Below are 13,317 nucleotides of genomic sequence, written 5' to 3'. Positions count from 1 at the left end.
TAATATGTGACTGAGCCAGTTCATAGCCTACTATGACATCAATCCAGCCCTTTGACACGGACAAGCATTTAAAAAGTGCTTACCTTGGTAACCCTGGGGTCCTGGTTTTCATTAGGAAACAATAAAATGATTTACAAGATGAGTGCACATAACCTCTGTTTCGACCAAATTGACTATGATAAAAACACAAATGGTATAGACAGTGAGTTGGACTCCTCTGTACCTGGTAGGCCAGTTGGGCCAGCAGGTCCTGGGGGCCCAGCGAAGAAGGTTCCTGAAAGACAACACAGTGTTACACTACATTGCGTTACATTACGTGACCTTCCATATCATACCATATCATATGGGGTGGCAGGTAGCCTAGTGGTTAGAGCATTGGACTAGTAACCAAAAGGTTGCAAGATCAAATCCCCGAGCTGAAAAGGTAAACATCTGTCATTCTTCCCCTGAACAAGGCAGTTAACCCACTGTTTGTAGGCTGTCATTGAAAATAAGAATTTGTTCTTAATTAACTGACTTACCTAGTTAAATAAAGTTCAAATATATACTGATCAACAGCTTCTATCTTTGACTGTAGAGTTATTGTGATTGTGTTGAGTGATCAGATGGTAACAGTATGGAGAGTGTAGTGTAGGTTTGGTAAGGGCCACATACCTGAGTTTGGCACGAAGCTACCTGGCTCTCCCTTATCTCCTCGGGGGCCGGGCACACCAACACCTGTGGTTTAGTTGAAATTCATCAAAATGGTTTGAAGAGTAACTTACCATTCTTACAATAGCTTAATTATTTTACAATATAATTTCAATATAATATTATACATTCTTCTCGGGTAGAAATGTTATGGCCTACCTGGTACACCTGGCTCTCCTTGAGGACCTGGGGGACCCTTACCTGGTACACCTGGCATGCCTTGAGGACCTTCAGGACCTGGGGGACCCTTACCTGGTACACCTGGCACTCCTTGAGGACCTTCAGGACCTGGGGAACCTTTACCTGGTACACCTGGCACGCCTTGAGGACCTTCAGGACCTGGGGGACCCTTACCTGGTACACCTGGAACTCCTTGAGGACCTTCAGGACCTGGGGGACCCTTACCTGAGAAGGAATACGGTATGAATTTGCTTTTTAAATAGGACAGAATCCAGAAGAAAAAGGGATCAGAACACAATAAAATAAAACCGCTATACATCCAAAAATACATTGAAGTCCTAAAGTGCATGGAGAATGAACCACCTGGCTTACCCTGGGGACCTGGTTCTCCTGGGGGCCCTGGAGGGCCAGGTGGGCCAGGAAGACTAGCCACAGGTGCACGTCCTGTTGTAAGGGGTAAAGTAAGTTTAGAGGTAATAAGAAAGTCCTATACTATTACGAGTCTAAAACAAGAACCTATTTTCACAAGTCAGGTAGTTACAAGCCGTCTGGAAGAATTCATTCATATAAGCCAAACATACTCACTCTCTGTGGTTTCCACAGTCTGTACAGTAATACCAGGCTTTCCCTGGTCTCCCTTCTCTCCTTCCTCTCCCCTTTCTCCCCTGGGACCTATAGAGACAAAGACAATGAACAATCAAAGGGAAAGTACGTACAGTATGTGGACCCTGGTGTCTCATTGGATATCTGAGAAATAGGTCTTACCAGGCGTCCCAGGAAGACCAGCAGGGCCAACAGGACCTGAGGAGACACAACAGAAGCACTGAGCGCAAATCGTATTGTACTTCAATAGAATGTCTATGAGGAACTTCATAAAGATCTCCAACATCTAGATCTTCATCCAGATCTGGTCAAGGCGATACAGTGTTTACTCAAACTGTAGAACAACGTCTTAGAACATTTTAAGAATGCAGAGCTTCGGTACCAACCTGAGAGTCCAGGGGATCCGGAAACACCAGTGGGTCCGGGGCTGCCTGGAGGTCCGGGGATGGCAACCGAACTGGAACCAGCTGGAATTCAAACAGGAGATTGACCATTGCTTAAGGACATGTGATGCTGTTCTACTGTGGACACTGTACTATAAAGTAATCTCAATAAATATTTACAGCTGTAGATGTAGAGTGCCTATCCAACAGTTTAACGATGTCTCTAATTCGCCTTGTCGTTTCCTCTTACTTACCTGCATTGATGATTCTACCAGGTTCTCCAGCTTCGCCTAGAACATAACATGATGATAGATTGAATGAAAGCATAATCCTGTTTGACTAAAGATATAGAGGAAGTATGTAATAGGTACATTACCTTTACCTCCAGGCTGACCAGGATTACCTGGTATACCTATACGGGATAGAAAGGGAGGGTTACAAAAATGTTATAGCCTACTGTACAATATTTGAGAAACCATGCATCTGAAATGTAAATCAAGGAATGATTTTGCATCAAAGAGTCATACCTGGTGGACCTTGAAGCCCGGGAATGCCTACAGTGGAAGCCAATGGAAAATGTATGTTATTGAAATGTAAATAGTGAATACTATGCATTGATTGACGGATGGATGGATATATGGATTAGTAAATTGATTAATTGATTGATTGTACCTGGGAGGCCTGAATCTCCTGGAGGTCCTGCTGGTCCCCTGGGACCTGGTAACCCATCCAATCCCTTGTCACCTGGAATGATAAAGGTATCAACTATCCTGTAAAAATCTAAAAGTTGTTATATGGACAACTCGATTTTTCAACCAAAATATATTGTTGTGGTTTCTATCTACCACGGGATGTTGTTGTTTTTACCTCTAGAGCCTTTTTCACCGTCAGCCCCGGGAGCACCTGTTGAATAATACCCATACATTCAGAATTGATAACAGTGAAGAATTTCACTATTAGGTTGTCTATATTAGGACAGCCTGAGATTATTCTAGCAGCACAATCTTTTCTTCACTACTCTGTTCACTTACCTGCAGGTCCTTTGGATCCATTTGCGCCGTCTGGTCCCGGAGGTCCTCTTTGACCTGGGTCACCTATGATGACGGAGAGGGTACATAACCACTATGAAATGTACTTACAACCCATTTTCACACCAGTTTACGTATATAGTGCATATTTCTCTCAATTATATGTTATCCTAGAGAAGGGGGCGATAAGAAATAAAGAGGAGACACAAAGTTCTGAATCCCATGTGATTCTAACTAGTCAGGGCAGACAGATACGCACCTGATGTTCCGCGGGGTCCTTTCTCTCCTGGCTCGCCCTTATTTCCTGGAGGTCCAGCTGGTCCCTTCTCTCCTAGACGAGGAGAGAAACAATAGGCTGGCTGATATGATCTTTGTTTAATGCTGCAATATGTATCTTTTTAGGTGACCTGACCAAATTCACATAGAAATGTGAGTTAGAGATCTGTCATTCTCATTGAACGTCAGTCTAAGAAGAGGATGATATGTTCTATGTTTCCATTCTTAAATTTCCTTTTTTGCGTCTTTTACTTTCAGTTTTTCAAACAGCGATTGGAAAGATACAGTACTTCACAGAGGTTTAGATGGCACAATGATTCTCTACACAATTGCTTGTTTTGTCACAAACTGAAATTAGGCGAACTATTACAAATTTTGCAACCAGGGAATGGCAGAGCAACTTCTGTATATTACACCTTTAAAACTAGAATCCCTCATAGAAACAACAACAAAGCCACCTCCACGCCCCTCTTTCACTAGAAATAAAATGAGGGGATGGGGGCTGGAGAAATGTAACCACTCTCAAATTCATAGACAGCAATATGGCTGTGTAACAGTATTACTTCCGTCCCTCTCCTCGCCCCATCCTGGGCTTGAACCAGGAAGCCTCTGCACACATTGGCAACAGTCACCCTCGAAGCATCGCTACCTATCACTCCACAAAAGCCATGGTCCTTGCAGAGCAAGGGAAACAACTACTTCAATGTCTCAGACTGAGTGGCGTCTCCAATTGAAACGCTACCAGTGCGCACTGCTAACTAGCTAACCATTTTACACTGGTTACAGATGCAAGGACTGACCATCCATTGTATCAAATGTATAGTTTTCACCATGTTTTGAGGCTTTACAGTCTTTGTTGACATTTACATTCTTTACCAAAATGTTAGTAAAACAAGCTTATTTTGGGGGTTCTGATGGGGGTATGACAGTTAAACTAAGCTCATGAGGCATTAATAAGTTATATTCTTCAAGAATCAATGGGTATATATCATAAATGTTTAAGTAAAAAAAAAATTGATGTATCAACTAAGGGTTCTAGCTATATTTGTAGCTTTCTCTTTGTGAATCTAAATCAAGGAAATAGGCCTGCATACAACACAGTAGTGTACATCATCTCAACACGTCGGTCTGGAATACCTTTCGGTCCTGGAGCGCCTGCTTCACCTCGGAAACCCTGTGGACCAGGAGTTCCTAAAGGTGACGAATACACAACCTTAGAGATTGCACGCTTGTGTCTTCTTCCAGTACAATGGTACACGAAAAGGGCAAAGAGCACTCACCTGGGATACCTGTAGCACCCTGACCACCCACTGACCCTGGAAAACCAAAATAAATACACTTTCACAACGGCGGCCAACAGTTACATGTTGATGAATTGCATTTACATTTGAGTAATTTAGCAGATGCTCTTATCCAGAGCGACTTACAATTAGTGATGATTTAATGTATCTCATCAATCTAGACGTATTTCCTGCATTGATGATGACCTTTGGCCTTACCTTTAGGCCCAACAGGCCCAGCAGTGCCAGCAGGTCCAGGCCCACCGGGTTCACCAGGAGAACCTATGGCATCACATAACATTACATAAGAGCTTGAACAGGAACCCATCATTTTTTCTCTGAAGATATACCGTGACTAACTGTGACGCCATCAAATACACTTATGAACATACCTTTGTCCCCTTTCTCTCCAAACCCTGGAGGACCAGGCTCTCCACGTGATCCCGTGGGTCCTTCTCGGCCCTTCTGGCCTGGGGGACCCTCTGCACCAGCTTCACCTATTCACAGATGCGAAGAGATGCATTGTGGGAGTGAGAGTCTATACAGTACATTTCTCGTTGGTTGCAAGATTGAGATCTTGACATTTTAAGTCAAATTGTGTCCTTAAGCATTACCTGCATTTCCTTTAGGGCCCCTCGGGCCCTCCAGTCCACTGTGGCCCATCTGACCTGGAGGACCTAAGGAAGAGAAGCCAAACATCAGTCTGCTATCATTCAGCAGATGATTATTTACTGTAGCCACTCCAGAATAAAACTAGTAGTTTGTGTTCCTACCTGGTAGGCCAGGGAATCCGTTATCACCTGAAATAAATAAAATAATTCCATTTGTACAGTATAACTCTAACATGTACAGTATTTGCTGTGTGACATCATTGAAATGAAATGTAGGTCTATGGCTCACTGACCTTTGACTCCTGGACCACCTTGGTCACCTGAAATAAAACAGCTGAAATGTTAATCAACAGACACAGCCAAAACTTGCTCTGCCAATACAGTTTGTTTCCATCTATAGATGGATGGATCCATCTACGTATGTTTCCATGTCCATGCAGTGGATGCCCTACAGTACCTTTGGTCCCAGGCTCTCCTCTCGCTCCTTTCATTGAGTGTGCAAGTGTTGCTGTAACAAATAAATAAACATTTTTGTCAATATATAGAATCCAATAAAAACCACACATATACAAAATCTTTCAAAAATATTCATACGATTCACAAATTCGCATGATTTGTGATTTTTGACTGAATCATTCCTTTGTTATAATGGTTGAAAAGCTCAACATATACCCACAAAACACAAGGCTGATGCACAGTGTAAGTTCTGGTTCTGGTTCTGTACCTCGTACAGTATCGGACTGCAGCTCACTCCTGACTATCTGCTGTACTGCCCTTTGCAGAGCTACAGGGTCTTGGCCTGGTCCGTTAGCTGATCCTGGACCTGCTCCTGCTGCCACTCCCAGATTGATACCATTATCAGTGCGGAGCAGTGTGGTAGAGGAGGGAGAGGAGGTCTTGTCCATGTATGCAGACTCCAGAGGGTCTATGATGTTGATGGCTGAGGAGGAGGAGAGGCGACTAGAATGTGCTGAGGAAGAGCTGGAGGCTTGTTCCAAGGCATCCACACGAGCTTTAAGACGTTTGACTTCTTCGGCTGTAAGTGGTTGGAAGAGAAAGAGAGAGAGCGGGAGAAAATTGAAAGGGAAACAGAGAGAAACAAGGACAAAGATCGAGTGAGAGAAGCGAGAAACAGAGAAATGCAGGAGAGGAAGAACAGAGAAAAAAAACAGAGAGATTTACTCCGACATGGATGTAACTCTAGCTCTCTATGACAGACAACCACATCAATCAAACCACCCCAGTGTCCTACAGCTCCGCTCCTCCTCTCTTACCCAGGGCGATGAGTCCCAGGAGGAGCCCCAGGAGGAGCAGAAGACCCAGCAGGATGCCCAGCAGCCACTTCAACCAGGAGCAGCAAGACCAGAAGCCCAGACCTCCTCCAGACTCGTCCTTACGTATCTCTGATCGAAGAGAGAGGTAGAGGACACGGGGGTCAAGAACGAGCATCAGTAGAGTATCATGAAGAATGCATAAGAATAGGCACTTAGGGCTGAAGATTGTTACGCTGCGATTCAGCCATTTCAATTTCAAAGTATAGGTAAACTATACCTGCATAGGTTGCTTTGTCTTTTGTTGACACTTTCGTCAAGGATCCAGCTTTAAAAAACAGCAGTGGCAGAACAGTGTGTTAGTAACACAAGTCAAGGTGTGGTGAAAATGTCTGTTCACTTCCGTTATCTACCGTTAGTTTCTGTGGTTCTGGCTGTAGCTGTCTCCACAAAGCTGGACACCTTCTTCTTCTCCTTCTTCAGTGAGTCCTCAGAATAGGCTATAAAATGTGAAAAGAGAAGTCAACTTCACCATAACTCACAGACAACGGCTAACACTAAGACAGTGGGACTGTAGTATGTGATTGGGCATGGAAACATTTAAGATCTGATAGAACTGGTACCATTTTCCCTCAGAAGGTTCTTCTAATTGAGCAGACAATTAAATATTTAGTAAAAAAATATATATTTAGTGAAAACCCTCCTCTGTGTACATTTCTGATATTCTCAGGTATTGGATTGCAATATTCCGGCAACTTTCCCAAAATTCCCAAGTTTCTAGGAATCATGCTTAGAAGATTCCCAGGATAAGCAGGGAATCTGGAATCCTACTTGGCGTCCGACAACAAGGCGCTACAGAGGGTAGTGCATATGGCCCAGTACAACACTGGGGCTGAGCTCCCTGCCAACCAGGACCTCTATACCAATTGTCAAAGACTCCAGCCACCCAAGTCACAGTCTGTTCTCTCTGCTACCGCATGGCAAGTGGTACTGATGCACCAAGTCTGGATCCAACAGGACCCTGAGCAACTTCAACCCTCAAAACATTAAACTGCTAAATAGTTGGTTAAATAGTTAGCCAAATAGCTACCCGGACTATCTGCATCTAACCTTTTTGAACAAACGCTTTCTTTGTTGACTCGTCACATACGCTGCTGCTACTGTTTTATCATCTATCCTGTTAACTAGTCACTTTAATCTTATTTATATGTACATACTTACATCAATTACCTCCTATCTGCTGTTTAAAAAAAACATGTGACCAATACAATTGTATTTTTTATGAGTTGTTGCCCACCAATAGCAGTGGCAGCAGAGGAGAACTGCTTGCCGGTATCTTTGGCCATGATGAGTCTCTCCGTCTCCTTTTTGACGGGAGCTTTCTCTTTCTCCAGCAGCATGAATTTGTATTCTTTGGCGAAGACCTCGTCACTGGTAGGAGTGCTGGGTGCCACTGAGAAATAGGCAGCAAAAACACTCAGTATAAACTGGTAAGTGTCATGAATACCATGATAAGATAGAGTAGTAGAGGATATAATTTTACTGCGGTGAGCTAAATCGGGCTCACACAGAGTGTATCTTGGTAGTCTTAAACAAATCTACTTTGAGACAAAAGTAGACACCTCACACACACGGTTATGGGGTTAAAAAAAGAAGACACTTGTACTACTTCAGATATAGAGTTGAAATGTGTTACATTTGGAGTTTGCATCCCAATATTACACTTCATATACATCAAACAAGAGGAAAAACATGAATAACGTTCCACCCATGAGGCAACTAGAGGGCGATTTGGTCATTTGACTGCAGGAAAGTGCTATACTTGTCTTGGTGCTGCTGCTGCTTGTACATATATACATCAAATCAAATGTTTTATGTCTATGGTTGCCGAATTGTTATCGATGCAAAAACAAAGTACTTTGGACTCACCTGTGGTTGTGGACACCCCTGTGCTTGTGACATTTTTCTGCACACCATAGACTGCCAAGAAAGACATGCAGGGTGAATTTAACATGATTGAAACACGTGTGAAATATAACTCCCACAATGAACATGGGCATTATTCTCGTGATTCAAGGGGATTTCTGAACACTCAACACTCCATTCATACCTGTTTGTGCGTTGACTCCATTAGCTGTTAGGATGCCGCCAGTGGTGGAGGCCAGGTTATTCTGCATACCATGAACTAGAGTAGGACAAAGGATATTCAATACACCACTACTACTGAAAGTATCGGATTGGTGTCGACGTGGGCTAGAGGGAGTTTCTATAGACCAGCAGGGATGGTCAAAAATGTCAAAATACTATAAAGATCAATGTATCAAGATTTTGAAATATATTTAATTAAAATGCATGTATTTTGTATTTTAAAATATAAAAATATGTTTGCAAGTAAACGGCCCAAATAGCAACACTTTCACCTGCTATGACTGTGATATGTTGTTGTTTACCTACCTTAGTTGAATACACTGACTGTAAGTCACTCTGGAAAAGAGTGTCTGCTAAATGACCAAAATGTAAATTATATGAACATACTGGGTATTATTATTGGCCTTGTTCCGGTAGAGCTCATTAGAATACTACTCAGCATGCTTTGCAATTGTACATTTGCATATACATGTATATTTAATTCATTTAGCAGACGCTCTTATGACACCATAGTGCAATCAGACTTCTGATACCAAGGCAGGGTGTACGGGGGCCACAAAATTGTGAACCGATATAAAAAATGGCAGTGAGGGGAAAAGTACTCAATTGTCATGCTTGAAGTAAAGATACCTTCATGGAAAATGACTAAAATAAAAGTGAAAGTCACCCAGTAAAATACTACTAAAAGTATTTGGTTTTACATATACTTAAGTATCAAAAGTAAATGGAATTGCTAAAATGTACTTAAGTATCAAAAATAAAAGTATAAATCATTTCAAATTCCTTATATTAAACAAACATAAAAAATAAAAAAAATGTTTATTGGCGGATAGCCAGGGGCACACTCCAACACTCAGACATACAAATCATTTGTGTTTAGTGAGTCCGCCAGATCAGAGGCAGTAGGGATGACCAGGGATGTTCACTTGATAAGTGTGTGAATTTAACCATTTTCCTGTCAAAATGTAACGAGTACTTTTGGGTGTCAGGGAAATGAGTGGAGTAAAAGGTTCTTCATTTTCTTTTTACCAAAAATATTAAAAGTAAAATAAAGTACAGATACCCCCAAAAATGACATAAGAGTACTTTAAAGTATTTGAGTACTTGAGTATTTTACACCACTGAAAATTGTATAGAAAAGTATTTTGTATTTTAAAAATACCAATTACTGCTCTCGAAAGTATCTTATCACAAAATACATTGGGGTGAAGTTAAGCCCAGTGTAATACAAACGACTAAATACTCAGAAATAATTTAAATACATATTTGAAATACATGTAATACAAATACTGCCCGTCTCTGCGTAGCAGACACTTACTTTCACATCTGTGAAGGGAAGGAAACAAGTGGACACTTTGGGAGAAAGGAAAGATTATTGGGACGCACCGATAGAGAGACAATAGATGTTGAGGGAGATGTTTACCAGTGCTAGAGGCAGAGAGTCCAGAGTTCATGGATGTAGAGCTGAGAGCCAGGTTGTTCTGAAGCCCTGTGGCTGTAGAAACATTGATAAACACCCACATCGATTGAGTAACACCCACAGTAACATATACAGTATTCATTGACGATGAGAAAATTAGGAGACATTTTCTTTTTTAAACTTTCTTGTGATTTTTATGTTGCACACAAATCGAGTTCATTTTAATTATGTCCTTTTAATCTCTTGGATTAAACCTGTTCATTTATATAAATATCTTTGTTGATGGAGTGAAGGATTAAATTCAGATTACATTTCTGTTGGCACTATTATCACTCAGTATCATGCCATTCTTGTTAGAGTAATTGTGACTGTATATTTGGTGATGTCTATTGCTGACCTGTGAGTGTGATAGGTGAGTGTTGGAGGGTGGAGGTGGGGGATCGGTTGATGGCGTTGCTGTGGTAACCATAGCCTCCAGCCGTGGGGCCTGACCACACGTAGGAAGGCATTCCTGAGTCTAGGGTGGCACTGTCGTAGTGGCCTGGGAGAGAGGGAAAGGGTTAACTGGTTTTATATATGTTTGTGTACGTTTATTTAACTTCTATTTAACCTTTATTTAACCTTGATTTAACAGGTGAGTCAGTTAACAACGTATTCTGGACATTAATGCATCAGTGATTATTTATGTACTTTCTTACTTGTGTAATTACTACTTATGTACCTATTTACCTAGTTTTATCACGATTATATTGGTGAGGGTGTGTACCTGACTGGGAGCTGTTTGGCATGGTTCTGGTCTCTACGCTGGCCTTCCTGGGAATAGGGAGGGTGCTGGTGGGGGAGCGAGGGGGGCTGATGCTGCTGGAGCGACTCCCCTTCAGCAGCCGCTTCACATCATCCAGTTCAGTCCCTACACGCCACGGGGGAACAGACTAGGGTGTCATCTAATGTCACTTAGGAAATGTGCAGACTTTTCAAATGTTTAAAAAAATAATAAAGACAGATTTTTATCAAACTGTATTTATCTTCCATATTCAGCTTATCTTCAAGCAGCCACATTCCATTTCCTTTATACGTTTTCTGACTGAGTCATATTGTCTCCCTATTTGTTGAAGTCAAACTAATATAATCTTGGTCCACGTGTATTTTCCAGGGCAGATCGGGTGAGTCATAGGTTAGTGATAAGAGCCCGCGTGGTATTAGGCAACTCACATCTTTTAGCAGTGGGAGAGGCACTCTGCAGTCTGCATCTGATCTCACTCTCTGGAACAGGACAGAAAAGTATAGAATATATTAGAATAGAGTAGTGTAGTGCAATCAGATGTGTTCTATATTAATCAAATGCAGCCTCTTAAAATTGCAAAAAAAACAACAAGTGCATTCTGCAGTAGTGTATGGTCTGATTGATGGTGCTTTGCGCTAACAGCTAGTACCCCTGCTGTGGCTCCGCCCTCTGGTGGGTTTACTGGCAACTGCACTTTCTGCAGCTGAAACAATCAATTATCAAAAATCAATTATGTCATTTTTCATATCCACTTTTATTAAAAATAGGAATTAAAAACATTTTGAAGTTATATTTAAGATTGATAGTTACCATATTCTCTCCTTGTGTATTCCGGAGATGAGTTTCCACTGGATCTTCCTGAATACACAGGATAAAAAACACCACTATTGATTACTTTTCCTTGATTACTTTTCCTTCTTCTTCTTCTGTCATGACTGAAGTCATACTTCAACGTCTTAATGATATTCTTAATAACATTATTATTGATATCTGCACCTGTACTAAAGAGCATCAGAGGACCTTAGGTAGGGCCCGTAGTTTCCTGACCACATGACATGACCAAGAAATGATTGCGCTCCCTCCCTCAGACGTTGCATGCATGAACCAATGGTTACGTGCCACGTCATCGACTGTGTCATGAACCGACAGATTGCTGTAACATATGATGTGGTTAGCTAATACCTAAAATACCTATCCAGGCATTGTAAGATCTGGCAGGCATCAGCAACACCTGGTCAGAGGAAAGCGCACCGATGTATGATCTTAGGTACCCAGAGGTTATGTGGTCAGGAAAAAAAATCCTAGCCCTGGATATAAAGGCTACGTTCATAACCAAGTGGGAAGGTGGTATTTACCACATATGACTGGGAAAAGTCCACTTGAACGCCCCTCCAACGGGTAATTACTAGTAAGAACCTCAACTATTATCCCTGAGCTTCGACTTCTCCCACATGCTGACCTCTGACATCTACTAAGGAAATGACCTTGATAACAGCATTTTCAGCAGTTAAATGCAACAACAAAAATTATTTTTTTAAATCAATCTATTAATACGTTTTTTGAACACTATAATTAGTTTACAAACACATATAGCTCTACGTTTAGATTATGGTTGACACAGCTAGTTGGCCATTAGCCAATCTGTGTTTCTCAATGAGTTCAAAGAACTGGTATTTACGACATCACAACAGGTAATTACCACCTTCCCACTTGGTTATGAACGCAGCATATGAATAGGGTTAACCTTTGACCTTTGACCTTGTCACTGACCTTCGTAGCCCATGGAGCGGGTGATCATGGTGCTGGTCATGCTCTTTCTCTCCGTGGGGGTGGGGGAGTAGCTGAATGCAGAGGATGTAGACCCCTGTGCCCCACCCCTCTTCACGCCCCCTGAACCCGCCCCCGCTAAGGAGCTGTAGTTGGACCTGGTAACCGTGGAAACGGTCACAGAGCCCAAGCCGCCGGCTGACATTTTGGCACTAGAAGAATCCCCTCCTCCGATTCCGGCACCAGAACTAGAGGCAAAACCAGAACTAGAACCAGAACTGGAACCAGTGACAAAACTGTCTCCTCCTACTCCTGCTCCTGCACCTTTGGAACTAGATACAAAACCAGAACTGGAACCAGTGACAAAACCGCCTCCTCCTGCTCCTGTTCCTTTGGAACTAGAGACAAAACCAGAACTGGGACCACCAGAACTGGAACCAGTGACAAAACTGGAACTGGAGCTAGACATAAGACCCCCTCCAGAAACGGAAAGAGAGCCGCTGGTCTTGCTCGCCCCGAACGATGCCCCCGAAGCCCCTAAAGACCGAAAAGCTGCGCCAGAGGCTCCTGAAGCACCGGAGGATAAAGAGGGGGACTCTATAGTGGTAATGGTGGTTGATTTGCTGACGGATCCCCCTCCGTACCCAGACTTAGCTCCACCCACAGACCCGGCTGCAGCAGAGGATACTAGCACTGAGCTACTGCCTCCTGTGATGGATCTACTGGTAGACTCTCCTCCTCCAGTAGAGAGCAGCCCGCTCCTCGAAGAGAGACCACCTGAGGCTAGAAGAGGAAAGGAGAAAAATAATGATTAGGACTTATACAGAGCTTAGAGAAAGTGACTTTTTCTTATACAGTAGCCTGACATATACCAAT

The 13,317-nt window shown here is 42.5% G+C and overlaps 1 protein-coding gene across 3 annotated transcripts in view; it reads right to left on the bottom strand.

The window, feature by feature from the left end:
• The window catches only part of LOC115142425 (collagen alpha-1(XVII) chain-like), a 29,477-nt gene that overhangs the window by 9,360 nt on the left and 6,800 nt on the right, over positions 1-13,317 (bottom strand). For 2 of the 3 annotated variants that reach the window (XM_029681869.2, XM_029681868.2), the window contains 37 exons: positions 12,445-13,224; positions 11,485-11,532; positions 11,324-11,377; positions 11,103-11,153; positions 10,657-10,800; positions 10,288-10,431; positions 9,894-9,965; positions 8,433-8,507; positions 8,252-8,302; positions 7,620-7,775; positions 6,736-6,822; positions 6,603-6,650; positions 6,326-6,454; positions 5,776-6,087; positions 5,509-5,559; positions 5,345-5,371; positions 5,214-5,240; positions 5,055-5,117; positions 4,833-4,937; positions 4,660-4,722; positions 4,441-4,476; positions 4,298-4,351; positions 3,144-3,215; positions 2,888-2,950; positions 2,724-2,759; positions 2,529-2,600; positions 2,384-2,410; positions 2,233-2,268; positions 2,111-2,146; positions 1,860-1,940; positions 1,636-1,671; positions 1,456-1,542; positions 1,243-1,314; positions 1,045-1,095; positions 655-717; positions 224-274; positions 84-101 (listed from right to left, as the gene is read on the bottom strand). In XM_029681869.2, the coding sequence (XP_029537729.2) occupies positions 84-101; positions 224-274; positions 655-717; positions 1,045-1,095; positions 1,243-1,314; positions 1,456-1,542; positions 1,636-1,671; positions 1,860-1,940; positions 2,111-2,146; positions 2,233-2,268; positions 2,384-2,410; positions 2,529-2,600; positions 2,724-2,759; positions 2,888-2,950; positions 3,144-3,215; positions 4,298-4,351; positions 4,441-4,476; positions 4,660-4,722; positions 4,833-4,937; positions 5,055-5,117; positions 5,214-5,240; positions 5,345-5,371; positions 5,509-5,559; positions 5,776-6,087; positions 6,326-6,454; positions 6,603-6,650; positions 6,736-6,822; positions 7,620-7,775; positions 8,252-8,302; positions 8,433-8,507; positions 9,894-9,965; positions 10,288-10,431; positions 10,657-10,800; positions 11,103-11,153; positions 11,324-11,377; positions 11,485-11,532; positions 12,445-13,224 (3,378 nt within the window). The remainder of the gene's footprint in view (positions 1-83; positions 102-223; positions 275-654; positions 718-1,044; positions 1,096-1,242; positions 1,315-1,455; positions 1,543-1,635; positions 1,672-1,859; positions 1,941-2,110; positions 2,147-2,232; positions 2,269-2,383; positions 2,411-2,528; positions 2,601-2,723; positions 2,760-2,887; positions 2,951-3,143; positions 3,216-4,297; positions 4,352-4,440; positions 4,477-4,659; positions 4,723-4,832; positions 4,938-5,054; positions 5,118-5,213; positions 5,241-5,344; positions 5,372-5,508; positions 5,560-5,775; positions 6,088-6,325; positions 6,455-6,602; positions 6,651-6,735; positions 6,823-7,619; positions 7,776-8,251; positions 8,303-8,432; positions 8,508-9,893; positions 9,966-10,287; positions 10,432-10,656; positions 10,801-11,102; positions 11,154-11,323; positions 11,378-11,484; positions 11,533-12,444; positions 13,225-13,317) is intronic. The other variant, XM_029681871.2, reaches the window with a different exon arrangement.

This window comes from Oncorhynchus nerka, linkage group LG15, assembly GCF_034236695.1.
Source record: "Oncorhynchus nerka isolate Pitt River linkage group LG15, Oner_Uvic_2.0, whole genome shotgun sequence".
Classification (NCBI taxonomy): Eukaryota; Metazoa; Chordata; class Actinopteri; order Salmoniformes; family Salmonidae; genus Oncorhynchus; species Oncorhynchus nerka.
This window is presented reverse-complemented; position numbering and strand designations above follow the sequence as displayed.